Consider the following 26,846-nt stretch of genomic DNA (forward strand, 5'->3'; position numbering starts at 1 on the left):
GGCACGAGCTAGCCCCCACCATGGTTCAATGACCCTGCCAGCACAATGGTTACCAAGGCAGACCCGGGCTCCAGAAAGCCCACATCCCCTGCTCATTCACTCATTTCTTCCACAAGCAGCAGGCACAGCTCCTGCCCCTCCAGGCAGACATTCAAGGAAAGGGCAGGAGATGACTGACCACCTACAAGGTGCCGGCTCATAGGCAGGAAGGAGCAACCAGTCTGAGTGACGGGTCGGCGTAAAGGCCCAGCGGGAAGACACCGGGGGAGTTCGAGAACTGGGACGCAGGCAACAGCAGGAGTGGGGAAGCCCTCGGCATGGCCGGACCCTCCTGCCGGGGAGGGGAGGGGAGGGGAGGCCCCGAGAGGCAAGGCCCGAGCTACCCGTGGGCCCTGGCTCCCACTGGGTGTGCGTCTTTCACAGGCTCCTCCCCCTGTTCTGCTCCCAGCCGGGGTTCCAACCTGTCCCCACAATGCAGCCCCAGGGCACTGAAAATGGCAACCTGAACCCCCTCTCCTCTGCATGAAACACCCCCAGGGTCCTGACAGCCCCGCGGAAGTCCAGACCCAGACACGCAGCCCAGGCCCGGGGCCTGCCCAGGCGTCTGCCCCAGCACTCAGCAGCCGCGTGCGTCACAGCAGCGGGGCCCCTTCCCACGAAGCGCAGCCGGCCTGGACCTCTTGGGAGTCGGGCCTGCCTGGGCCTGGGCCAGACAGGCTTCCACACGTTCCCCCCCATGCGGGTCCCCTTTCCAAAGTCTTTCCTCACTGTGAAGTGTGATACAAATACAGAAAGTGCCTAACACACACCGAAAGTGGAACCGCAGACCCACGTGAGCGCCCCCCCAGGACGGGGCCCTCCCTCACTCTCCCTGCGCTCCCTGCCTCACCTGTAGTTTTCCTATGTGTCCAAGCACACCATCCACACACGGGGCACCGACGCGTCCACTCGGAGCTCTGCGGCTCTAAGGTTTTGGCTTCTATGACTGCAACAGTCCATCACAGGACCGTACAGGATCCAAACCGTTTTTCTTCCATATTGACATCCAACTGTCCCAGCACCGTTTGTTTAAAAGCTGCTTCTCTGCGCACAGCTCCGCGGTGCCACCTTGGACACAGAGCAAGTTCCCACCTATCTGAGGCTGTTCTAGAGCCTCGCCTCCGCTCCACTCGCCCATCTGCTGGTCCCCGAGCCTGTGTGAGGTGTGCCACGTGCTGCGGCCCTGTAACCCGTCTCCTCTGGCTCCCCAGCCTCCCGTCAAGGACTCACTCGCCTGGTCTCAGCTTCCTCTGAGACTTTCACAAAGGGCCTGCGTCCTTTCTCGGCGGTCTCCATGCTCCTCCTCAGACCCCCCTCCCCTCCTATGAGAGCCAGACGAAATGCAAGCTCTCCAGGATTCTGATCTACAAAATGAAATTTCACTCAGCTCAGTCACAAGCGCCAGGTGAAAATCCTGGGGGCCCCTGGGACAGAGGCCCCAGGGCCAGAGCAGGCCCCACACACAGGTAGGGACCACAGTGAGCTCTGGCAGCACAGCCTCCAGGGGGCTGGAATCTACTAGGCCTCTCCCCACAAAGCAGAAAGCTCCAAGCCTCCCTCTTCCATTGTGTCGCCCTTTGCCACCCAGCCCCAAAATAAACTGAATAAACGAATATCAAGGCGGCTTCAGGGGCCTAGAACCCCTAGTGAAAGAGACTTGGCTGGAGGCGTCTGCACTTGAAAAGAAACTCAGTAAGGACTGAAGAGAAAAGCTAGTTCTTGGCTAGGAGAGAGAAAGGGCTTCCAGATGCTCTGGTCCAGGTCACCTGGAGGCCGGCACATTTTCCAGCCCCCGCAGCCACACTGTCCCATTTAGCCTCAGTTAGCCTAGTCGCTCCAATGGGCCAGGACCCCATCATGAAGATTTGGGAAGTAAAGTCTGTCAGATACAAGGTCAAAACCACAACGGTGTAACTCTGGGTCTGCTCGGACTCAAACCTGTCTCCCCAACAGACAACAACCCTTGCGCCACAGAAGCAGTGGTAAGGAGAGCTGGGGCGTGGGGGGCTGGATGAGGCATGGGGGCCACACAGCCTTAGAAGAAGAGATGTGCGGATCTCCATGACCAACCGAGCACACACGTACCCACAGTGAGACACCCCCCCCCCNGGAGAACTGGAGGGGCATCAGAAAGGGAGGGAGTTCATGATTAGTACACAGACTCCTGGAAGTTGGAGGCAAGAATGGTGAACAGAGAGGACGGCAAGGGGGGGTGTCCATGCAACAACGGAGGTCAGAGAAGCTCAAGGACGTGAAAGCAGGGGACAGGTGACACATAAAACAGCAGAATCCCTGTGAGCCTGAAGCTAGGACCTGGGTGACGGGCCATGCAGACGAGAAAGCATAGTTCTGCATCCGGCCTAACTGCAAACACAAAGACTGACATTCTTTCTAACTTTGGAAACACAGGATTATGAGCAACGTAACAATGTAACTTCTATCACACTTGCCTTGTAAAAGGGGGGGGGGGCACATTCTGCTTCAGGACACATACACAAAAGAACTGGGACAGGGACTCAGATATCTGTGCACCAATGTTCACAGCAACGTTATTCACAATAGCTAAAAAGCAGAAACAAGTCAAATGTCCACTGACAAAGGAAAAGACAAACAAAATGTGGTCCATACACATAAGGGGATACGCGGTCATAAAAAAGAAGGAAAATCTGACGCATGCTACAAATGTCTCCACTAAAGGACAGGTAGGCTTCCACTCACAGGAAGCGCCGGCATAGGTGATTCACAGACACAGAAAGAATGGTGGTCGTCAGGGGCTGGTGGACAGGGGTGGGAACTGTTTACAAAGGTTCTAGAAATGGATATTGACGATGGCCGCACACTATTGCACATGCACTTAATATTATCGAATTGTACCTAAAAATGGTTACAGTGTTAAATTTTACGTTACTTACATTTTACCACAGTTAAGAAAAGAAGTAGGGGCTCCTGGGTGGTCGAGTTGGTTAAGCATCCAACTTTGGCTCAGGTCACGATCTCATGGTTCATGAGTTCAAGCCCCACATTGGATTCTGTGCTGTCAGCGTGGAGCCCATTTCAGATGCTCTGTCTTCCTCTGTCTGCTCTCCCCTGCCTGCGTGCCCTCTCTGTCTTCCTTCTCAAAACACTTACTTATTTTGAGAGCGTGTGCAGTGTGAGTAGGGTAGGGACAGAGAGAGGGAGGCAGAGGACCCGAAGCGGGGCTCGAACTCAACAGCTGTGGGACCATGACCTGAGCCCAAATCAAGACCGGGCCTCTTAACCCACTGAGCACCCAGGTGCCCCACATAAAAAAAAAAAAAAAAATCAAACAAACAAGGAAACAAACAAAGTAAAAGGCATGGGGGGCTAGAGGAAGAGGAGGAAAAGGAGGCAGCTCCAGACCAGCCCCTGCAGGCGCCCGGCCAGGCTGCTGAGACTGCTCGCAGGGACGGAGGTGCCTGCGGCGGGCAATCACCAGAGCTGCCCGTTTTCCATGCTCGTGTGACTGGCAGAGACGCTGGGATTTCTACCCAAGACAGCTTAGGCCTCCTGAGGGACGCACGAGAGAAGCAGCTCACTTAACACTTGTAAGGTAACAATTCCGTCATCCTGGCTCCAGAGAACCCAGATTCTCGGCTTGGAAGAAAAAAGATACAAACGTAAGAGTAAGGAGGTAAAGTAAAATTCCTGTGGTCCTGAATATGACCTGGAAGTAGCCACATAAACTTGTGATGTGGGGGCGCCTCGGTGACTCAGTCAGTTAAGCCTCAACCTCTTGATTTTGGCTCCAGAGACGATCTCACGGTTTGTGAGATGGAGCCCCAGGTGGGCTCTGTGCTGAAAGCATGAAGCCTGCTTGGGATTCTTCTCTCCCTTTCTCTCTGCCCCTCCCCTGCATGGATGCTCTCTCTCAAAATAAATAAAAACTTAAAAAAAAAAAAAAACACTTCTCCTTTTACAAATAGATACAAAAATATTTACAGAGAGAATAACATGTTTGAGATTTGCTTCAAAATAACATCAGAGGTTCAGGTGAAACAGAACCAGGCGGCTGGGAACGGCCAGAGCTGGGGTTGGGCGGTGAGCGTGGGGCAGCTATGTCCTACCCACTCACACAGGCGTTTGAGATTTTCCAATAATAAAAGCTAAAATTTTTTTTTTTTATTTCACCAGGGTAGACCACATGCTGGGACATAACCCATGACTCAGCAGATTTATAAGGAATGAAAGCACAGGGTATGTTTACCAACCACAATGGAATTAAGTTAGAAATCAATAACAAAAATATATCTGGAAAAACTCCCAAATATTTGGAAGCTGAAAAGCATATTTCTAAGTAACCTACAGGCTAAGGTACAAATCAAAACGGAAATTAGAACATATTTTGAGCTGGATGATAAATGTAAACATATTAAAATATGTGAGATGCACTTAAAGCAGTGCTTGGAAGGAAATGTTTACCTTTGAATGCTTAAATAAGAAGGTCAAGTCAATGATCTAAGCGTCTACTTAAGAAGCTAGAAAGGGGCTCCTGGGTGGCTTAGTCGGTTAAGCGTCCGACTTTCACTCAGGTCATGATCTCGCGGTTCGTGGGTTCGAGCCCCGCGTCGGGCTCTGTGCTGACTGCCAGCCCAGAGCCTGGAGCCTGTTTCAGTCTGTGACTCCCTCTCTCTCTGACCCTCCCCTGCTCACGCTGTCTCTCTCTCTCTCTCCTGGAAATAAAAATAATAATAATAATAATAATAATAATACCACCCACCAATTTATTTATGACTAGCTTCAAAAATCCTTTTAACATTATTATCAAGTTGAATCCAGCAATACATTAAAAAAATAAAACGTCATGACCAAGTGGGGTATATTTCAAGAACAAAAAGTTTAACATTTTAAAAATGAAAATACAATCAAATCAATAAAAGTAGAGAATGCATTTGGCAAAATCCAACATCTGATCATGATAAAAAAACAGGCACTTTGGGGCACCTGGGTGGCTCAGTCAGTTGAGCATCTAACTCTTGACTTCAGCTCAAGTCATGATCCCAGGGTTGTGGACTCAATCCTTTCATCGGGCTCTGCACTGAGCATGGAGCCTGCTTAAGATTCTCTCTCCCTCTCCCCCGCCACTGCACTTTTTTTATAAAATTACACAAACAAACAAAACTTTGAAAACTAGAAATAGAAGGAAGATTCCTCAGCTCAATCATGCCTAATGGGAAAAAAACAAATACTTTCCTCCTAGGATCAGGGACACCAATCCTGTGCAACCTTGTCATAGAGGGTCCAAGACAGTGCACTAAGGTAAGAAATAAAGAGAATGCAGATTGGAAAGGAAGACATAAAACTCTTCAGATTCAGAAAGCATGTAGAAAGGTATGCAGATGTGTAGAAAACCCTTAGGAGGGGCACCAGGGCTCAGTCAGTTAAGCAGCTGACTCTTGGGCTTCAGCTCAGGTTATGATCTCACAGTTTGTGGGTTCAAGCCCCAAGTCAGTCTCTACACTGAGAGCACACAGCCTGCTTGGGATTCTCTCTCTCTACCCGCCCCCCCTCATGCTCTGTCTCTCAAACTAAATAAATAAACTTAAAAAAAATCCTTAGGAATCTACGACAGAGGTACTAGAATAAATAAGTATACTTACCAAGGTTGTGAAATACAAGGACAATGTGTCAAAATTAACTGTATGTCTGTAATAGCAACGGGCAACTGGAAAGTGTAAAATGTTCATTATCACTTACAAAATTAATATCACAAAGTATGGAATACTTTGACACCCCCTTGAAAAGGTAGAGCCTAAACACTTCTCCTTCAGTATGGGTTGGATTTAATTACTCACTTCTCACTTCTTTTTAAATTTTACTTATTTATTTTGAGAGAGACAGAGCGTGAGTGGGACAGTGGCAGAAAGAGAAAGAGAGAGAGAGAGAGAGAGAGAGAGAGAGAGAGAATCCCAAGCAGGCTCTACACTGTCAGTGCAGAACCCAATGTGGGGCTCAAACTCACAAACCTCGGGATCATGACCTGAGACGAAGTCAAGACACTCAGCCAGGAGCCTCTAGATGTTTACTTCTAACAAACAGAAAACAAAAGCAGAGGGGCGCCTGGGTGGCTTAGTCGGTTAAGCGTCCGACTTTCGCTTAGGTCATGATCTCACGGTTCGTGGGTTCGAGCCCCGTGTCGGGCTCTGTGCTGACTGCCAGCTCAGAGCCTGGAGCCTGTTTCAGATTCTGTGTCTCCCTCTCTCTCTGACCCTCCCCTGCTCACGCTGTCTCTCTCTCTCTCCTAGAAATAAATAAAACATTAAAAAAAAAATTTAAAAAAAAGAAAACAAAAGCAGAAATGGCAGCGGATAACTTCAGAGATTAGGTCATAAAAGGTCATGAAGCCTCCTGCTTGCCCTCTCTTGGATCTCTGATGCTGGAGGAAACTAGCGGGTATGCTGTGAGACACTTAAGCACCTATGGAAAAGCCACGGGTGAGAGCTGGTGACGGCCAGCCTGTAAGTAGACCCTCTGGCCCGGTCCAACCCTCAGCTGATGCAGCCCTGGCTATATTAATGCAAACACATGAGACCTTGAACGGGAACCACCTAGCTAAGCCATTTTTGAATTCCTGACCTACAGCAATTGTTAGAAAATAAATGCTTATTGTTTTAACCCACTGTCTTTTAGGGTAATGTGATATACAGCAATAGAGAACACAGTATAAAAATTAACAAAATCAGGGGCGCCTGGGTGGCTCAGTCGGTTAAGCATCCAACTTCGGCTCGGGTCATGATCTCGCGGTTCGTGGTTCAAGCCCCGCGTCGGGCTCTGTGCTGACAGCTCGGAGCCTGGAGCTGCTTCTGATCCTGTGTCTCCCTCTCTCTCTGCTCCTCCCTTGCTCACTCTCTCTCTCTCTCTCAGAAATAAATAAAAAACATTTAAAAAAAAAATTAACAAAATCAAACCTTATTTAGAATGGAGTCTGGCGGCCAGCAGAGGGAGCTCTCGTGTCAATTACCCACTCAACAGGGACCTTCAGGCCGCTACTGCCTAGGCTACACTTCACTGCCCACTAGGAGGGCTTTTAGTTGCCACCAGCCCCTCCCCACACCCCCTTTCCTCTAAAGAGCCTTGCTCTCCTGTGCTCTGCAGACCTGCCTGGGCTTTTGACAGAGTTTGCTTGTCGCGGGTTGCAATTCCCTGCTATTCCCAAATAAACCCATTTTTACTAATAAAATAAGTGGCAGTTTTATCTTTAAGGTTAATATTACTTGGTGATCACAAGTGAGACCCGGAAGACCCCCAACAATCCTGAGGCTGTCGAGCAAGCTGGTGCTCGTACCCACAGAGCCAATGGAGCTCAGTGCTTTCGTACCCACCCCAAAGCGTGAGGGGAAGTTTTCTCCTGGACTCCAAGTTCTGCTCTCTGTTAGGCTCTCAGTACTTTATTCAGTGTCTGTTTCAAGGCCTTGTTTTTTCTGGGAATGCCCATTTGGCCTTCAGTCTGACTCCCATTTGGAACTAGACTGTTCCTATTGAAAACATGCTGGCCTTTGGCCTGATTCCTTCTGCAGCCAGGCTGTTGCCACTGAAACTGTGCTGGTCAGGGAGTGCTCTCTTGCTCTAGAGAAAAACTTCTAAAAAATGGGATCCCAGGGATCATAAATGTTTTGAATGTCCTCCCTACTGGGACTCTGGCTGGTTTTAAGTTTAAAAATGGTCTCAGGGCACCTGGGTGGCTCATCTGGTTACGCATTCAACTCTTAATTTCAGCTCAGGTCATGATCTCACAGGTTGTGAGTTCGAGCCCTGCATCAGGCTCTGTACTGACAGAGCACAGCCTGCTTGGGATTCTCTCTCTGCTTCTCTGCTGTGTTCTCTCTCTCTCAAAATAAACACTTAAAAGCTATGGTCTCTCCACATGCTCATTTATAAGTAAATAGACTGATTTAACCAAAAGTAATTTATAACTTTAATGACCATTATGGGGAAGGGAAGGGGAAGGGAGGTGAGGAGAGGGGAGGGGAAGGGAGGGGAGACGAGGGAGGAAGGAAGGAAGGAAAAGGGTGATACTCTGAATGGGACGCCTACTTTAAATGGTATCTGGAGGCTTCCAAATGTTTTCAGGATTCTAAGCTTGCCTCTTTGAAAAAATACTATTTCAGGCACCTGAGTGGCTCAGTCAGTTGAGCAGCCGACTTTGGCTCACATCATGATCTCATGGTTCGAGAGTTTGATCCCCGTATCAGGCTGTCTGCTGTCAGCACGGAGCCTGCTTCAGATTCTCTGTTCCCCCTGGCTCGTTCTCTGCCCTTCTCCTGCTCACACTTTCTCTCTCTCAAAACTAAACAAATATCATGGGGCCCACTGGCCAGCCCCCAATTTCTGTGTCTGAAATAAACTGTAATCTCTCATAAATAAATAAACATCAAAAAAAAAGAAAAATGCGATTTCTCTTTTTTTTAAGTTTACTCATTTATTTGGAGAGGAAGAGAGAGGCAGAGAGGAGGGGCGGAAAGAGAAGGTGAGAGAGAATGCCAAGCAGGCTCCGCACTGTCAGCACGGAGCCCGACTGGAGGCTGGAACTCACTACCCAGGACACCGTGACCTAAGCCAAAATCAAGAGACTGACACTTAACTGACTGTTGCAACGCACGTGCCCTGAGGCAAACAAACAATTAAAAGGAGTCTCAGGGGCTTCTGAGGCCCCTTGTCCCTTCCCCATCCTCTTCATCTGCAGATGCACAGCAGCCACTGGTACTTGGGCCCCACCTCCAGGGCTATTTTCCTCTACTCTCTCTGCCAGGCTTCCCTTTTCCTCTGAACCTCTCCCTCCCCCTCCTCTCCTGAACCTATTAAAACTTGGGCCTTTAAAGTTAAGTCTTCTGGGGCCACCTGGGTGGCCCAGTGGGTAGAGCATCCAACTCTTGATTTCAGCTCAAGTCATGATCCCAGAGTTGTGGGTTCAAGCCCTGCGTCGGGCTCTGTGCTAACAGCATGGAAACTGCTTGAGATTCTTGCTCTCTCCCTGCTCCCCCCCCATTCTCTCTGTCTCTCTCTCAAAATAAATAAACATTTAAAACAAAAAAAAAGTAAAGTTACTAAGACTCCTAGCTTTGCTGAAGAGTTTAACATAGTTATTGAAACTTCTCTACCTGGTCTCTCAGATTTTTATCAATTAGGCCACATACATCGATGAGGGCCGGGCCAAACACTGGGTACAGCTAGCCCGAAGGGAGCATCCTGAAGGGGTTTTAGAGGACAAACCCCTAGCTGTGGGCAAGTTACCAGAACACCAGCTAGAAACCGCCGCAGAGCAAGGACAGGTGAGCCAAACTTGGACACTTAAGTGGCAGAGCCACTCAGCGGCCCTCGACGGGAGCTTTCCTCAACCCTGTGGCCTGGAATAAAATCCAGGCTTGTGCACAAAAGCCTGAATAACCTGTTCATAATTACAACTGACTCCAAACTGTCTTTAAAAAAACCTCTGGTCCTCCTTCAGGTGCGGGGCCCACCAGGGGAGCAGTCCGCTCTGCATTTACTAACAGGCTGAACCAGGTCTCTCCTCCATGAGTTAAAAGGACCAGGATGGAACTCTGTCATTTAATCCAGCAGAGGCCACATCAGTCACATGCGAGATGAGTCACATAAAAGGAAGACCAATAAAATTTTTTTTTTAATTTTTTTTAATGTTTTATTTATTTCTGAGAGAGAGACAGCATGAGCAGGGGAGGGTCAGAGAGAGAGGGAGATGTAGAATCTGAAACAGGCTCCAGGCCCCGAGCTGTCAGCACAGAGCCCGACATGGGGCTCGAACCCATGAACCGCGAGATCATGACCCGAGCTGAAGTCGGATGCTTAACCGACTGAGCCTCCCAGGCGCCCAAGACCAATAAAATTCTTAAATTTCAACTCTGGGAAATGAAGGCCCCTGAACAAACCAAACCCCTCTTGTCTCTGCTGTCATCACAAAGGGCCAGGACACTGGTGAGAAGACAGGCACCAACTGAGGCACTCCAGGCGCCCTCACCCTCTCGCCAGCCTTTCCAATGTCCCAATTCCCAACGCAGGGGCTCTGAGGGCCTACAAGGCTCTTCACAGTCCTCCCTCTTGTGATCGGCTTGGAGAAACCACTCTCAGGATCAGGAATGAGCGCCGCTGTGCTGACAGCATAGTCACAACCCCGGCGCCCGGCCCCACTGCTACAGCGCAGTCCCTCCGACAGTGGGGCCTCTAGCAAACCTCACCAGGCTTCTGTCTCCACGCCCACCCTCTCTGCCTAGGCCTCTGAGAGACACCTGCCCATTTCTCCTTAGTTCTTCCCAACCTATTCAGTTATTGGATTGAGGTCTTGGAAAAGTATCACGCCAGAATTTTTTTCTCACAGAGGGGAAATAATTCTAGGATTTGACAACAGTAATCAAAACGGCCAACCAGGGCAACTAAATCACCTTCTGCGGTCTCTATTTGGTGTTTCTGACTCTAGCTGCCACCATGTTTATGGGCAAAATCCTCAACTGATATTGGCAGAATCCACAATGCAACCAATGTCAGATTCCAGTGGATCCCTCAAGGGGCGCCTGGGGGGCTCAGGCCCTGATCTCACAGCTTGGGAGTTCAAGCCCCACATCGGGCTTCCTGATGACAGCTCAGAGCCTGGAGCCTGTTTCAGATTCTGTGTCTCCCTCTCTCTCTGCCCCTCCCCAGCTAGTGCATATTCTCTGAATGAATGAATGAATGAATGAATGAGTAAGAAAATAAATAAATAAATCAATAGGCTTTTAAAAAAAATAGGTCCTCTCCAAACCTCTCCCTAGAACTAATACCTGTAAAGAAGCGCTTTATGGCTTCAAGCCCATAACAGATTACAAGGCTTAGTGTCCCATTATCCCCTGTAATATCATTTTACCTGTAAGAAAACCCAGTGGTCACAGAAGGGAAGTTTGTCCAGAGCCTCTCAGCAACACATAACACGGCTAACCCTCAACACCCTCTTGTTCCCAACCCTCAAGCATCCACTCCCAAAGAATTCACATTTTTCAATGTAATTGACCCAAGCAGTACATTTTGGTTTTTAGTCAATAAGGAGAGCCAGCATCTTTTTCCCTTCACTTGGGAAGAACCACAACCCGCCTGGACAGTAATGCCCTAGGGTTATACAGAGTTCTTACTTTTCACAAACCTTAAAAACTAATTTGGATGATGGAAAGTTTTCTGCAGGCTCTACTTTATTACAATATGTAGATGATTTGCTTCTCTGCTCCCCTGTTTAGACCTCTTAACAGGAGACAGCATCCACATTTAAAATTTTTGGGCTTGGGGCACCTGGGTGGCTTAGTCGGTTAAGCGTCCGACTTTCGCTCAGGTCATAATCTCGCGGTTCGTGGGTTCGAGCCCCGCGTCGGGCTCTGTGCTGACTGCCAGCTCAGAGCCTGGAGCCTGTTTCAGTCTGTGACTCCCTCTCTCTCTGACCCTCCCCTGCTCACGCTGTCTCTCTCTCTCTCTCCTAGGGAAAAAAAAAAAAAATTAAAAATAAAATAAAATAAAATTTTTGGCCTTAAAGAGACATAAAGTCTCCCTGTGCCCTGCAAAAAACCTCCAATTTGCTCAAACTCAGGTTTAAAACTTTGGGCATCTGATCTTGAAGTAAAGACTACATCTGGATCCAGACAAAACCCCTCATCACTGCTTAATGCTGACAGATCACCTTTTGACTCCCATGACAATTTGCAGGAAACGCCTTTAGCCAAGGCGTTAGCAGATGTTTCATGGTTTACTAATGGTTCTTAAAGGATGAAAGTGGGGATACTGGGCTGGTTCAGTTGGTGGAGCATGTGATTCTTGCTCTCAGGTCGTAGGTTCAAGCCCCACGTTGGGTGTAAAGATTCTTTTTTTTTTTTTTTATGTTTATTATTTCTGACAGAGAGAGAGAGAGAAAGAGAATGACAGCATGAGCAGGGGAGGGTCAGAGAGAGAGAGAGATACAGAATCTGAAGCAGGCTCCAGGCTCTGAGCTAGCTGTCAGCACAGAGCCTGATGCAGGGCTCGAACCCACAAACCGCGAGATCATGACCTGAGCTGAAGTCGGATGCTCAACTGACTGAGCCACCCAGGCACCCCATAGAGATTCTTTAAAAATTTTAAAAAAATCTTAAAAAAATAATAAAGGATAAGGTGTCTGGGTCGGTTGGTAGAGCATGTGACTGTAACTCTTGATCTCGGGTTGTGAGTTTGAGCCCCATGTTGGGTGTACAGATTACTTAAATAAATAAAATCTTAAAAAAAAAAAAAAAAGTAACCATGCTTTGATAGAGTAATCTTGTCACCAGGCACTCCCAGGAGACAATGCCTGAAGCATCACACCTGTCATCTGAAGGTTCTGCCTGCTGGAAGGCTCCTCTGAAAAGGCCTTTACCAGGTACTGCTAGCCACCCTTTGTTCACCAAACTCAGCGGAAGAGACCCTTGAATTCACGTGATACATCTAAAGAAAGCACCAGAGCCTAACTGGCCCTGCACATCTGGTGGCCTGAAAGTGAAGACCTCCCAAACTGAAGCAGACGACATCTGACGAGACAGCTTTCTGGAGACTAGGCCTCTGTTCCTTTTTCTCACTGTTGCTTCTTATCTCTTTTTCATGGAAAGACAATGCCCTTGTCTGCCATTTCCCAAGCCCTTGTGAAAGGGGTAAACTTCTATGATTATGCAGCTTCACAAACAACCTCATCATGATCCTGTGAGAAATTAATTTTTCACTTGCTTTTTTTCGGAAAGCTTAGAAGGTTCAGAATTCACAAAAGTCTTCTTTCAACTGAAATATTAACTGACTTTGGATTCTTATCCAAATTCATGGTCTCTGAATTTGCAACCCTAGAGGCTGTATTATCTGTAACACATTTGGTTCCAAATAATTCCTTTGAGATAACAATTCTGTTTTAAAACATCTTTGAAGTGGGGCGCCTGGGTGGCTTAGTCGGTTAAGCGTCCGACTTTCGCTCGGGTCATGATCTCGCGGTTCGTGGGTTCGAGCCCCGCGTCGGGCTCTGTGCTGACTGCCAGCTCAGAGCCTGGAGCCTGTTTCAGAGTCTGTCACTCCCTCTCTCTCTGACTCTCCCCTGTTCACACTGTCTCTCTCACTCTCCTAGAAATAAATAAAAAAAAACATTAAAAAATTTAAAAAAAATAAAAATAAAAATAAAACATCTTTGAAGTTTTGCTACTTTGCACAAAATTCATCAGCTGTTGCTTCATGTTTATACCTTCACTGCATCTTCTCAAATGCATCAGATTAGTTCTTCACTGGGCTCCTCTGCTTTCATGATGGTTTAGGTGGAGATCTGCTGGGGTGTCTAGAGGGCTCAGTCAGTTAAGCATCAGACTCTTGACTTCGGCTCAGGTCATGATCTTACAGTTTGTGGGACTGAGCCCTGAGCTGGGCTGTGCACATGCACTTGCTCTCTCCCAAAATAAATAATTAAAAAAAAAAAAAAAAAAAGCAGGGACACCTGGGTGGCACAGTTGGTTAAGCATCTGACTTCAGCTCAGGTCTTGATCTCGCGGTTTGTGAATTTGAGCCCTGTGTCAGGCTCGTGCTGACAGCTCCGAGCCTGGAGCCTGCTTCAGATTCTGTGTCTCCCTCTCTCTCTCTCTCTGCCCCTCCCACACTCACACCGTGTCTCTCTCTCTCTCTCTCTCAAAAATAGATAAACATTTTAAAAATTAAAAAAAAAGCAGAGGGGCGCCTGGGTGGCTTAGTCGGTTAAGCGTCCGACTTTCGCTTAGGTCATGATCTCGCGGTTCGTGGGTTCGAGCCCTGGGTCGGGCTCTGTGCTGACTGCCAGCTCAGAGCCTGGAGCCTGTTTCAGTCTNCCCCTAGAAATAAATAAAACATTAAAAAAAATATATATATATATATATTTTTTTTTTTTTAAAAAGCAGAGACTTCCAGGAGGCATGCACGACTCTGGGTTTGCCTTTGTGGGGAGAACCATTCTTCCCTAAGTCAGAATAAGTGCCAATAAATATTTCAGTTGGCTACTTTCAGACCTAGAGTCCTAGTTTATTTTATTATATTTTTTTAATGTTTATTTTTGAGAAAGAAACAGAGTGAAAGTGGGGGAGGGGTAGAGAGGGAGACAGAATCCAAAGTAGACTCCAGGCTCTGAGCTGTCAGTACAGCACCCGATGTGGAGCTCAAGCTCATGAACCTTGAGATTCTGACTTGGGCCAAAGTCGGATGCTTAACCAACTGAGCCACCCAGGTGCCAGAGTCCTAGTTTAGAATCATTATACAATTTGTTATGCTAGTTCTTCTGTTTTGTATAATTGTTTTTATCTGGTTGTCTGTCAAATTATTTTTCCTTAAAAACAGTGTACCCAAAAAGGTGATGCCGGCTCTATGCTTCGAGATGATCTCCAACACTTAAGACCTTGATAAATATGGAAGATAGATGAGAAGTGCCTTTGAGTTCTCCCTCCTAACCTTGTTACTCAAATGCAGCCTTAAACAGTTTCCAAATGCGGTGCACGTGTCACAGTCCAATGTGACATGACAACCAATCAGTAAATATGGAGAACCTGCCTCTTGATTAGTAATGCTTTCAAAGAGCGATCTTAATCAAAAGGGGAAATGCGAGGCTCAGTCACAGAAGGCAGCCGGGCGGCCAGAAGGGGGAGCTCTCGCTCCCCACCACTCCTTGTCAATTGCACATCTATAAGGACGAGACCAGCCTCGCCCAGTAGCTTTACCAACCTAGCAGGAAGATTTCATTCTGGTAGCAACAGCCCAGCCAATGATAAGCCACTATACTTAAACCCCCAGTTTACTCCAACCCCCTCTCCTATATGAAACAGCTGTCACCCTCTTTGCTCTATTGCTCCCCTTCGATGTGCACACTGGCTTGTGGCTTGCTTGTCCCAGATTGCAATTCTCTGCTATACACAAATAAACACATTTTTGCTGGCAAAATAAATGGCAGTTTTACTTTAAGGTTAACAACAAAGAACTAAATAAATGTAGAAATACACCATTTCCTACATAGTTAAAATATCAATTCTCCCCCAAATAGATCTAAAGCTTCAATATAATCCCAATCAAAATCTCAGAAAACCTTTTGGAAAAACTGAAAAGCTAATTCTAAAATTTATATAGAACTGCTTAATATCTTGAAGAACCAAAATGACTGGAAAAAGAGAAGAAGCAGGGCGCCTGGGTGGCTCAGTTGGTTGAGCATCTGACTCTTGATTTCAACTCAGGTGATGATCCCAGGGTTGTGGGATCGAGCCCCGCATCAGGCTCTGCACTGAGTATGGAGCCTACTTAAGATCCTCTCTCTTTTTCTCTCTCTCTCCCTCTGCCACTCTCCCTCATTCATGCTCTCTTTCTCAAATTAAAAAGAGAGAGAGAGAAGACAAGTTGGAGAACTTGTACTACTTGATCTCAAAAATTATTATAAAGCTATAACAATCAGATCTGTGGGATATTAGCACAGCATCAATGATAGAAAAGGAAATTCCTGAAATAACCAACATATAAACTGTCAATTGATTTTCTTTATTTTAATGTTTATTTATTTATTTTGAGAGACAGCAAGTGAGTGAGAGAGCAGGGGAGGGTCAGAGAGAGACAGAGAGAGAGAGAGAGAGAGAGAGAGAGAGAATCCCAAGTAGGCTCCGTGATGTCAGCACAGAGCCCGACATAGCGCTCGATCTCACAACCACGAGATCATGACCTGAGCTGAAATCAGGAACTGATGCTCAAGTGAGCCACCCAGGTGCCCCACGATTGATTTTTAACAAAATCTTAAGGTAGTACAATAAGGAGATGGTCTTCAAAACATGGTGCTAGAATGACTGGATATCCATATGGAAAACTATGATCCTTTACCTCTGCTCACACCATAAAGGAAAAAACACTGACAAACTGGACTTCATCAAAATTAAAAGTATCTTCTGCTTAAGACACTGGTAAGAAAATTAAAAGGCAAGCCATAGGGGCGCCTGGGTGGCTTAGTCGGTTCAGCGTCCGGCTTTCGCTTGGGTCATGATCTCGCGGTTCGTGGGTTCGAGCCCCGCGTCGGGCTCTGTGCTGACAGCTCGGAGCCTGGAGCCTGTTTCAGAGTCTGTGACTCCCTCTCTCTCTGACCCTCCCCTGCTCACGCTGTCTCTCTCTCTCTCTCCTAGAAATAAAAATGTTTTTTAAAAAAATAAATAAATAAAATAAAAGGCNTTCCATATTTTAAGAGCAAAAGATTCGAAGAGACACATCACAAAAGAAGATATACAAATGGCCAGTAAAATAAGCACATGAAAAGATACTCAACACCACAGTCATTGGGGAAATGCAAATTAAAGTTTCAATGAGTTACCATCTCACATCCATGAAAATGGCTACACTTTAAAAGGATGGCAACACTGAATTAAGAGCAAGGAACAACTGGGAACCTAAAATGATAACAAATGTTTTGGTAAATAGTTTGGCACTCACGTAGTTACACACACACTTCAACCCATCATTTCTATCATTTCAACCAAGAGAAATAAACACACATCCATAGTGACTTGTATGAATATTCACAGCAGTTTGTTCACAACAGCCGCAAACTGCAGAAGAACCGAAACGCCCACCAACAGCTGTCGCCGTAGATCGAATGCTGACGCATCTATACGGGGGCTGCTCAGCAAAGAAGGACCCACTGATACCTGCACCACCTGAATTTCCAAAACATTATGCCTGGTGCAGGAAGTCGACACAAAGCCTTCACTGCGTGGCATTCCATTTATGTGAAATTCTAAAAAAGGGACACTGAATCTACAGAAAGAGCAGAGCAGTAGCTGCCTGGAGCCCAGTGGAGGGAGGACTGGCCGCAGGGAGGGGTGAGGGGACTTCTGCGNTTTACAGAGATGTGTACATCTACCAAAACCCACCAGACCACACTTAAAATAGGTGTCTTATTATATGTAAATTATACCTCAATAAAGTTTGATGTGAAAAAGAGTACACATTCCCAAAGTTTTATCCGGGCCTCTGCCCCCCACACGGTCTGGCCCCTGCTGGCCTTGCCATCTCCTTGCATGCCTCCCTCTCCACTGCCCACTAGGACAGCGGCCTGCTTCCTGCTTCCTGCACCTGGGAAACCTCCAGCTCCAGGGACCCCAGTGGCTGGGAGCTGAGCTCGGGAACAGACTCAAACTCTGGGTTTGAAGCAGCAGGAAGCTGAGGAGACTGGTCAAGTTTCTTGACCTCTTTTCCTCAGTTTCCTTATCCATAAATGGAATAATAGTCCTTTCTTCATAAGATTCTTAGGAGGATTCAATGAGTTAACACACACAGCATTCTGGGCGTCTAGCACAGGCGCTGGCATCCTACTTCCTGCCATCTGGTTTTAGAAGGCCCATGAGCTAAGAATTGCTTTTACATTTTTCAATAATTGTGAAAAAAAAATATTTTGTGACATATGAAAATGATATGAAATTCAAATTTCAAATGTCTATGAATAAAGTTTTGTTGAAAGAGAACATTCACATTTGTACCGTCTGTGGCTCCCTTCCCACAAAGCTGCAGACTCAGTAGCTGCATCAGAGACCACTTGGCCTGCAAAGCCTAAAATATTTACCACCCAGGGGCACCTGGGTGGGTTAGTCGGTTAAGCGTCCGACTTTCGCTTAGGTCATGATCTCACGGTTCGTGGGTTCGAGCCCCGCGTGGGGCTCTGTGCTGACTGCCGGCTCAGAGCCTGGAGCCTGTTTCAGTCTGTGACTCCCTCTCTCTCTGACCCTCCCCTGCTCACTCTCTCTCTCTCCTAGAAATAAATAAAACATTTAAAAAAATTTAAAAAAATAAAAAATAAAAAATAAAAAAATAAAATATTTACCACCCAGCCTTTCACAGAAAAAAACAACCACCATCCTGCCGACCTCTGGTCTAGCACGTGTTTATCTGATCCTTTCATCTTCAGCATCACTCCTACTTCGCATTAGCTGTTCCTTGTATCTGGAAAGTTCTTCCCAGATCTTAGGATAGCTCACCACTGTTCTGTAAGCTGGACTGTAATTTAAACATTACCTCCTTAAAGGTCTTGTGTGGTTACCTTGTCACCCTCCTATCTTTTCACCCTTTTCCAATGTCTGCCGTGTCCTTCCCTGCCATGTTCTCAGAACTGAGCCTAGTACCTGACTGGTCAACAACTGGGTTCCTGGCACTTCCTGGCAGAAGGTAACTCAAGGGACCCTGAGCTTGTGGGTGAGCTGGTCTGATGAAAAGGACTGTCACTCAGCGGAGCATACGGGTGCGTCAGGAGGTTCACTGGCTGTAGCAAGGCTCTGCCCCAGGCCCTGCTGCACAGGGAGGGACATTTAAACCTGCCTGGACAATGGGAGGGCTCTGCAGGGGACTGACCCTTCATCTAAGGCCTGGAGACCCCTAGGGAGCCCCCCGCATCCACACCACCCTCCCTTCCTTCAAAACAGGAAAAGGTTCCGGCTGGGGGCTGGGGGAGGTGAAGCTTACACAGCATATCACACACAATCAACAAAACCACAATGGTCACATCAAAGAATGGCCCAGACCTCAGGGGACCCTGGCATGGCAAGATGGGGCTGAGCGTGGAGAAGACTCAGGCCTCTTTGAGCCACTGCACTCAGTGCAACCACCCACCCTCCACCTCCTCTCTGTACCCCAGCCCCTTTCTATCTGCAAGGACCTTGAAGTTGTCAGTTACTCTTCTGTCCAAGTCCACAATCCTTGTGGATCTCCACGGACCTCCCCATTCAAACCAACTCCGACCCCTCCACCTCCCTCACACACTCCTCTCCTTCACACTGAAACCTCCTTGAAGACTGGTCTGCCAGCTCTATCTCCGTGGCCCCACCTCCTACGTGCTCCTCTGCCAGCACCAATGTGTCCAGGCTTTGTTTGTCATAGCCGCCAAAGAAGGACACAGCCCAGAATCTAACTTCCCCCGTTGAACCTTTTCATACCTGCCCTAACAGGGTGCAATGACAGTCAAGCCCCTCCTCCATGGAACCCTCTCCCCTGGGCATCTGGAGAGCCAGACATTCCTATATCTCTCTGTCCTTCTTTCTCAGCCTGCTGTGTTGATGAGGACTTGCCCAAGGTCATAGAGCTTAGAAGGGGTGGGTGAAGGTTTGCTCTCTCCTTTCCACCACCAAACAGTTCAGTATGGTGGCAGCATGAAGTACACATGGAAAAGTGCTCAGGGGTCAAGTGAAAGGACAGAGGATGGGGAATAGTCTGCAAAGACAGATGAGTGTTATTCAGAAGTCCGTGAGGAGGTTTCAAGAAAGAAAGTACAAGAATCAGATTTGCATTTCAGATCAATCACTCTAAGATGAGAAGGATGGGGGCAAGGGGCTAAGAAAGAGCCAAGACCAGTCAGGGGCAACTGCTGTAATCCCAGAGGGTAATGAGGAGGCACAGAGGCAGGCTATTTGGTGGAAGGGGTGGACGGGAAGGCCCAGAATCAAGAAAATCTAGCAAGAAGTTCTGCGAGAGCCTGGAGATGCAGGAATAGCCTCCCAGTTGTCTTACTGTGGCTAATGAGTAAACCATGGCCCAGGCACCGGGGTGGGTGCTACCGACAGAAAGGTGGAGTCGCTCAGGTCAGCGGGGCCTGTGTCAGGCAGCGACGCAGGCAGTGAAGGGCACCGCAGCGACGTCAGCGGACACCCCGGAACTGAAAACGGGCGGAAGCAGGGGAGGTCCGCCGGGGCCCGAGGCCCATCAGATCCCCTTCAAAGGGACAGGACACCCGCCTCGCGGGGACAGCTGCGGCCGAGGCCTCTCCCGATGGACCTCGGAACAGACCTGAGACCTGAGACCTTCGTGGCTGAAAGGAGGGAGCAGCGAGCGCGCGAGCGTCTCCACCGAGCGCCCAGGCCGACTTCGCGTCCGACTCCCTCCTGTTACCTTGTTCGGTGTGTGGCCTGTCTCGTGTCCCGCTCAGGCTGCCCTGCAAGACGCCAAGTTAATCACGTGGCGAACTGTCCCTGAGTCTGGAATCCTGAACCTGCTTCGTGATTATGTCCGCCTTGCTGGGCGACCGAATAAAGCTGTCATTGTGGAAGGACACGGCCCGTGTGTGCGCCTTCACCGCGTGCTCGTGGCAGGACTCTCATGGAGAGCGGGGACACATCAGTGTTACCACTGCCGCCAAAATCCACCCAGCCAAATACGTCCCTGTTTTGGTGTGCTACATCACCAAAGGCGAGCAGCTTCGCCTCAGACTGAAGTTCCAAATGGCACACAACGGAGACAGGCTGTCAGTAGCGACCAAGGACTCAAATCCCTAGAACACAGATCTCAGTGTTGAGCAGCCCTCTTCCTAGGTGCCTGGCAGAGGAGAGCAAAGTCCAGGCACACCCAGAGCAGGTGAGGGATGAGGCCAGGACCGACCAGAGGAGCCAGGGGAGGAGGCTCCAGCCAACAGGGAGGAAATCCAGCCCATGCACAGGAAGGGAAGGGAGGAAGCACTTTCCACAGCTTCCCATCGCAGGGCTGAGCAAGAGCTTGGAGAGCAGGGAAAGGGGGACATATGCATCACAATGAGGAGCCCAGAGGTAGCCTTAGTGCAGGCTCCTTCGGGAAGCCAGCAGCTCCTTCCACAATTTGGCCTAGAACTCCAGGCCCGGGCTCCCCTCGGTGCCGCTGAGGTGCACCAGGCACAGCCGGGAGAACAGAGCCCCCTTCGGCATTTCTGGGATTCGGGGAGACACACCAATCCTGCCCACGGAGGGCCTGGGGGAGCAGAGACACCCACGAGGACCCACTGCTGGGCCAAGACGGGACGACAAGGGCAGCACCGTGCTCCACATCCACCCCCACCAAGTTGAAGACCCAGGAAAAGCAAGGCCAGAGCTTTGAGGAGAATCAACCCCTCTCAGGCTTCCCTAGGTCTGGCATGGCTCCATGCACGCCTCCCCACTCTGCACCCATGGAAATTAACCCCACAGTTGCCTCAGCCTCTGCTCCAGGACCCTGAGGAGCCCAAACCAGTCACGGATACCCGCCCCCCCAACCCCCGCAAAGACCTGGAGCACACGGCCCGGCACTCTGCACACGGTAGTGCTTCTCACTCTGACCCCAGGCTGTGAGGAGGAGCCCAGGATCCCCACGAGTGAGGTCACCCGAAGCCCTGAGAGGCTCCAGTTTCTCCTCTGGCCGAACTCCAAAGCCCACACAAAGCCCGGGCATGTCACTCCCGCCGCCCTTCGTTTCCTGGCTGCAAATGGAGATAAGTCTGGCGCTGCCCACCTGGCCAACAGGTTGCAAAAATGAAACCAACTCCACAGATAAAACGCGAAAAGCCCTACCGGCGGCCTTCACAGGCGGCCACTTCCAGACGCCGTTCCTGACCCCTTGGCGTCCTCGGCACCCGGCCGGGGCCTGGCCAGACTTCTGCCCTGGGCCTGGCCTCTCGGTGTGCCGGCCAGACACGGACCCCGAAGATGCCGCCACCGGCGCCCTGCCTTCGGTACCTCTCATCCTGCTCTACCGCGCTCTTCTCCCTTCTGTCCGCTCAGCTCTGCCCCCCTCCCCCGCTCCTCTCTCCCCCGGGCTGGGTCTCCGCTCCCGCCGCAGGCCCCGGAAGTCCGCGCCTCACCTTCCGCCTCGTGCAGCCCGCCGCAGCGCAGTCGATCAGATCCCGGCGACCGGTCAGTCGGCCCCGCGTTCCTCTGGGCGCCGCGGGGGCGGGCCCCGCGCGCGGCTCTCGCCATGGCAACGCTACACTTCCTGCCCACACCGCCCAGAGCCGGAAGCCGCGGCGCCCCCTGGGAGCCCAGGGGCGGGACCAAGCTGCTGGGGGGCGGGGCCTGCCCTTCGAGGGTGGCTGTCCGCGGTGTTGTGTAACCCTCTCTAGCGGGAGGTGGTCAACTATTTATGCTGGGCTTTTAAGGAAAAGTCGAGGTTCACCCGACAAAGCAGAATCGTCACGAACAGAGGGAAAAGCATGACTATAGGTGGAAGGACCCGGTGCATTGGAGCAATCGGAAGGTGGTGGTTTGGGAGGGCGGGGGAGAGTGGTCAGTTATGAGTAGTCCGGACAAAAGGAGCCTTGAACTTCAAGCCAATCAAAAGAGGACCCATGGGGGGGAGGGGTCCTCTTGGAGGAGAGAAAGAAGTCTTTCCTGATGGAGTGAGGCTAGCAGGCCATAGATAGCAACAGCTTGGTGAGATACAAGGACCCCCTCAACTAGAGCTCTGGGAACGGAACGGTGACATCATCAGCGTTCCGGGGAATCCATGTGACGCCTGAAGGGAGAGTCTGAGAATGAGGGGAGCGTGTGGAACTTCACATTACAATATCCATTTCAGCCACAGACTTCCTCCAGCGCACCTCTATCACTCATGCCTTCTCTCAGCACCTTCCATGAGTTGGGGACCTACTGTATGCTGCAGATCTTCAACCATTTACGAGTATAATGTGGGCGGTGAGAGGGGAACGCCCAAGAAAAGCTGAATTCTTGAACTCGTGATATAAGTGTGTCTCTGTGCCCCTGTGGCTTCCCTTGGGTCTGGGGGGGGGCGGTCCTGATACAAGCACCAGCCGCCACTGCTAGTGTCCTGGGCGTGATACCCCCTTGGGCAAACCTGCTGGTAGGGGACAGGGCTGGGCCTTGGGACATGGTACAGAGCATAGGTCTTGACTGACTCAAAGGCCTTAACAGATCAGATGGCCAGAGAGAAAGTGAAGGGACGGAATAGGGTCTGGGAGGGGCACCTGGCTGGCTCAGTCAGTCAGTAGAGCATGTGACTCTTGATTTCAGGGTCAGGAGTTCAAGCCCCATGTTGGGCGTGAAGCAAACTTAAAGACTAAGAAAAGAAGAAGAATAGGGTTTGGGAGCTAAGAGGACCAGTCAGTGTCAGGGCACCTGCCAGAGGCATTTTTCTGGGACCACACTTCTAGGCCATGTCCTGTGCCTGCTAAAACCCTCAGAGGCTCTAGCCAGGCCCAAGCAGCGAGTGCTGACCCCTCCGACCTCCCCAGCCTGAGCCTCCAGTCTCCTACCTAGAGTGCCCCATCTCTAGTCAGGCCAGCTCCCACCTGCCTGGGGAACATCTTCTATCTAGACTAAGCTTCAGGGCCCTGTAGAGGTCTGGAAGCCCTTCCTGTGTACTCATGCAATGCATCTACACTCACTCCTGTCCAGGATGATGAAGCTAGGTGGTCCTTGCACACTCCCCTAGGTAGGAACTATGACCCATGAAGCTGTATCCTCAAGGTCTGGTGCCAAGAGGTGTCCAGTAAACCCCTCCAGCTAGGAAACTTGTTCCTACACACACACACACACACACCCAGGAGCACTGCCCAAGTGCCCCCAGAAGAACAAGAGGCATCCTCCTGGGTAGCAACCTTCAGAGCATTGGACCCAGAGGACCAAAAGAGGAGGAGGGAGGCAAGCCTGCCTCCAAGAAGTCCTCCGGGGCCAGGCAGGTCCAGATCACCCAGGGCCAGAGGGGTGCACAGTGAATGAGGAGAGCTGTTCAGCTCCCAGTGTTAACAGGCACCATGGAGGTAAGGAAAGTGGACTCCAAAACTTTGGGAATCTGCTGGGGCCCTGCAGCAGCCCCTGGGAAAAGTTCTTGAATCAACGACATCCCTATTTTGTTCCTGAGGTTTCCTCCAGGAAGCCCTCCCAGACCACCATCTAGGTCCTGGAAGCTGCTCAGCGTTGAACTCTGGGCAGGCCCCACCCATTCTTGACAGGTCAGTTTTGGGTAAATCAACTCCCTCAGCCTTTAAATGCGAGCCTGAGGGCCCACCCGGACAGACAGGATAAAGTAACTATGGGTCACTGGCCCCTTCCAAAAGCTTTTCCTCCTAGCTTGTAGGGGGTGCTTAAGGCAGCCCAGGGGTGAGGAATGAGGCCCCGGGTGGCTGCCTGCAGCCCCCGCTGGAATCTTCCCTGCCCCTCCCTTCCAGATTAACTGAAACCTGCTAATTGTGGCAGCCCTCTGCATGCTCCCCTCCCCCACCACCGAGTCCTCCCTCCCTCTGCCTCCCGTCCCCTCCCCCTTCCATCCGAATGATAAAGGGTCTGGCCCGCCAGGCCCGCGGGCCTCAGGCCCTCAGCCCTGCCTCACACTACACTGCCCCATTGCCTTGTGCCTTCCACGGGGCCGGACCCTTGCCCACGTTGCTTGCTTCCCCTGCATGGGGCCCTGCAGCAACCCACGCCTGGGGCTTCCTGGGTCGGAGTCATCATCCCAGGCCCCCAAGAGGAGGAAGAAGAGATACCTGCGTCATGACAAGCCCCCCTACACCTACTTGGCCATGATTGCCTTGGTGATCCAGGCCGCACCCTCCCGCAGGCTGAAGCTGGCCCAGGTGAGAGGGACCCCCATTCTCCCTCATATTCCATGATCGGACCTTTCGCCAGGCCCGTCCCTCACCCATTCCTAGTCTCAGGCTCCGGCCTCCCACACCCCACTTCGTCCTATCCAGCTAACTCGGTGGGGCCACTCCCAGCCTGGGCACCGGGGGGGAAAGAGTTGAGGTCCTCAGGCAGGACCCTTCCCTTGGTGTTTTTCTCCCTCCAGCACAGAGGTGTTCTGTGGGGGGGGGGGGGCGNGTGGGGGAGGGGCGGTACTGCCCCACCCTGCCTCCTGGTTCAGGGCGCTGGCCCACCCGCCGACCCCTGTCTGTGGTTTCAGATCATCCGTCAGGTCCAGGCCGCATTCCCTTTCTTCAGGGACGACTACGAGGGCTGGAAGGATTCCATCCGCCACAACCTCTCCTCCAACCGATGCTTCCGCAAGGTGGGGTAGGGCGAGGGTCGGAGCTGGGGCGGAAATCCTGAGTGTCTGGGGTCGGACGGCCCCACCCAAGCCTCCCCACCCCCTCCAGGTGCCTAAAGATCCTGCGAAACCCCAGGCCAAGGGCAACTTCTGGGCGGTCGACGTGAGCCTGATCCCGGCCGAGGCACTGCGGTTGCAGAACACGGCCCTGTGCCGGCGCTGGCAGAGCAGGGGCGTGCGGGGAGCCTTCGCCAAGGACCTGGGCCCCTACGTGCTGCACGGCTGGCCCTACCGGCCACCCAGTCCCCAACCCCAGCCCAGTCCTCAGCCGCCGCCCAGTCCTCAGCAGCCGCCCAGTGAAGGCTTCAGCATAAAGTCTTTGCTAGGGGACCCCAGGGAAGGAGTGCCACGGAGCAGCCCAGGTCCCACAGGATCCAGGCACAGTGGGGAGAAGGTGGTGCCCACTCCACCTCTGCCCTCTGAGGGGCCTCTGTGGCCCCTTTGCCCCCTTCCCGGGTCCAGGAGAGCAGAGAGGGAGACTAATTCCCAGGGAGGAACCCGCAGGCCCTCACCCCTCTCCCCTGAGCACAGAGCCTGGCCCCTCCACTTACTACAGGGTTCCCCAGACCCAGGGGGACTGTCTGGTGGCGGTCACAGGGCCTCACTTTGGGGGCAGCTACCCACCTCCTACTTGCCCATCTACACTCCAAATGTAGTAATGCCCTTGGCTCCGCTACCACCCACATCTTGTCCCCAGTGCCCACCTTCTACTAGCCCAGCCTACTGGGGGATGTCCCCTGAAACCCACGGCCCCCCAGGGCTCCTCTGGGATCTAGATGCCCTCTTCCAGGGGGTGCCACCCAACAAGAGCATCTACGATGTGTGGGTCAGCCACTCCCGGGATCCAGCTGCCTCCAGCCCAGGCTGGCTACTCTCCTGGTACAGCCTGTGAGGCTCCGGGGCAGGGGCTGCTTTCCTCTCCTACTCCTTCCTGCCACCACTGACTTGTGGGGGAACCAAGGCCGAGAGGACCCAGAGGTGTCTGTGGCCACAGCAGCCTTGAAACACCAGGCACCAGTGATGCTGAGAATCCATGATGTTTATTGGCTACCCCACAAAGGGCCACGGCCTGGCTAGGCACCACCCCGGCCCCCAGGGCCGGTCATGCTTCTCCTACCCCCAGAGGCACTGCTGGAAAGAGTGGGGGCCTTGCTTGCAGTAGCCCCTTCCTGATCCCACTTTCTCTGACCCTCTCTGTCCGTCCATCCTTCCTTCCTTCCATCCATCCATCACCATGTGTCACTTCCTCTCTCCTGGCTCCCTCCCCTGCTGGGGGAGGGAGAACCTAATGGTGGCTCCAGCCTGTCCTGTCCTCCCTCATCTGCCTGGGAATGAGGTAGCACCTTTTCGGGAAAAGAAATCCAGACCCTACTTGTTTTGGGTGGTGGTAGTGGGGAAGATAACAGTAAAGGAGTAGACAACATTTTAATGCCAAGTCTGATTTTTGGTGATGGGGTGGTGGTCCTGGAGGGATAAGCACTTGGTCGGGTCTACCTCCCACGGCTCTCTCCGTCCCCTGCTGTGGGGCGAGATAACAGCAAACGGTGATAAGGAGGGAACCGAACCGAGGGCCTGGGGGAGGGAGGGCCAATCACGCCCCTAGGCTAGGGGCTTAATACTCCTCGCCGGGCAGGGGGGCCAACTCTGCGAGTGTGGGGGGCAGTGGGCCCCCAGAGGTCGAGGAGGTTGTGAGGGTGTAAGATTTGCTGCCTCTGCCGGCAGAGGCGCAACTCCAGACTCCAGGGGCAAAACTACGAGGGCACGCCCTTTTGGGTCCCAAGGGCCGAGCTGGAGCCGCTGTCCGGGTCGGGCCCCGGAGGGCTGCCGGGGGACGGCGTCGGAGTGCAGGGGGTCCCAGTGAGTGGCGTGTCGGTGCTGAGGGAAGAGGGCGTCCCGGAGCGCGGCGCCCTGCAGCGCCGGGCTGGCCCCAGCTCCACTTGGCCAACTCGCTCGGCGAACTTGAGCGAGCACACGGTCTCGCCGAGATCCTCCGGCCGCGTGGAGATCTGCGGGGGAAGCGGCGCTGGTGG

At 51.3% G+C, this 26,846-nt stretch overlaps 3 protein-coding genes across 12 annotated transcripts in view; 1 reads left to right on the forward strand and 2 right to left on the reverse strand.

Annotated features, from left to right (window-relative positions):
* PPP1R16A (protein phosphatase 1 regulatory subunit 16A) overlaps positions 1-21,706 on the reverse strand; it is a 36,120-nt gene extending 14,414 nt beyond the window's left edge. For 3 of the 7 annotated variants that reach the window (XM_077758200.1, XM_077758205.1, XM_077758198.1), the window contains exon 1: positions 21,620-21,706. The gene's annotated coding sequence lies outside the window, so the exon portion shown is untranslated. Of the gene's footprint in view, positions 1-889; positions 1,021-21,329; positions 21,445-21,494; positions 21,519-21,619 lie in introns of those variants that run through there. The other 4 variants (XM_077758201.1, XM_077758199.1, XM_077758203.1 and 1 more) reach the window with 3 other exon arrangements.
* Positions 21,707-22,076: 370 nt separating this feature from the next.
* FOXH1 (forkhead box H1) lies at positions 22,077-26,239 on the forward strand. 4 transcript variants are annotated; one of them, XM_077758208.1, is made up of 5 exons: positions 22,077-23,533; positions 23,635-23,725; positions 24,187-24,346; positions 24,673-24,777; positions 24,866-26,239. In XM_077758208.1, exons 3-5 carry the CDS (start codon positions 24,293-24,295, stop codon positions 25,706-25,708), a joined length of 1,002 nt encoding a protein of 333 aa, XP_077614334.1. In that variant the 5' UTR covers positions 22,077-23,533; positions 23,635-23,725; positions 24,187-24,292; the 3' UTR covers positions 25,709-26,239. The 4 variants fall into 4 exon arrangements, with proteins under 4 accessions (XP_077614334.1, XP_077614335.1, XP_077614336.1 ...); XM_077758209.1 differs by having other exon boundaries at positions 22,077-22,498; XM_077758210.1 differs by lacking the exon at positions 23,635-23,725.
* Positions 26,240-26,480: 241 nt separating this feature from the next.
* The window catches only part of KIFC2 (kinesin family member C2), a 6,570-nt gene continuing 6,204 nt past the window's right edge, over positions 26,481-26,846 (reverse strand). The window contains 2 exon segments of the mRNA XM_077758206.1: positions 26,481-26,841; positions 26,843-26,846. The exon segment at positions 26,843-26,846 is cut by the window's right edge and continues 216 nt beyond it. Of these exon segments, the coding sequence (XP_077614332.1) occupies positions 26,568-26,841; positions 26,843-26,846 (278 nt within the window). The 3' untranslated portion in view covers positions 26,481-26,567.

The sequence above is a fragment of the Crocuta crocuta genome, unplaced genomic scaffold (genome assembly GCF_008692635.1).
Source record: "Crocuta crocuta isolate KB4526 unplaced genomic scaffold, BGI_CrCroc_1.0 scaffold327, whole genome shotgun sequence".
Classification (NCBI taxonomy): Eukaryota; Metazoa; Chordata; class Mammalia; order Carnivora; family Hyaenidae; genus Crocuta; species Crocuta crocuta.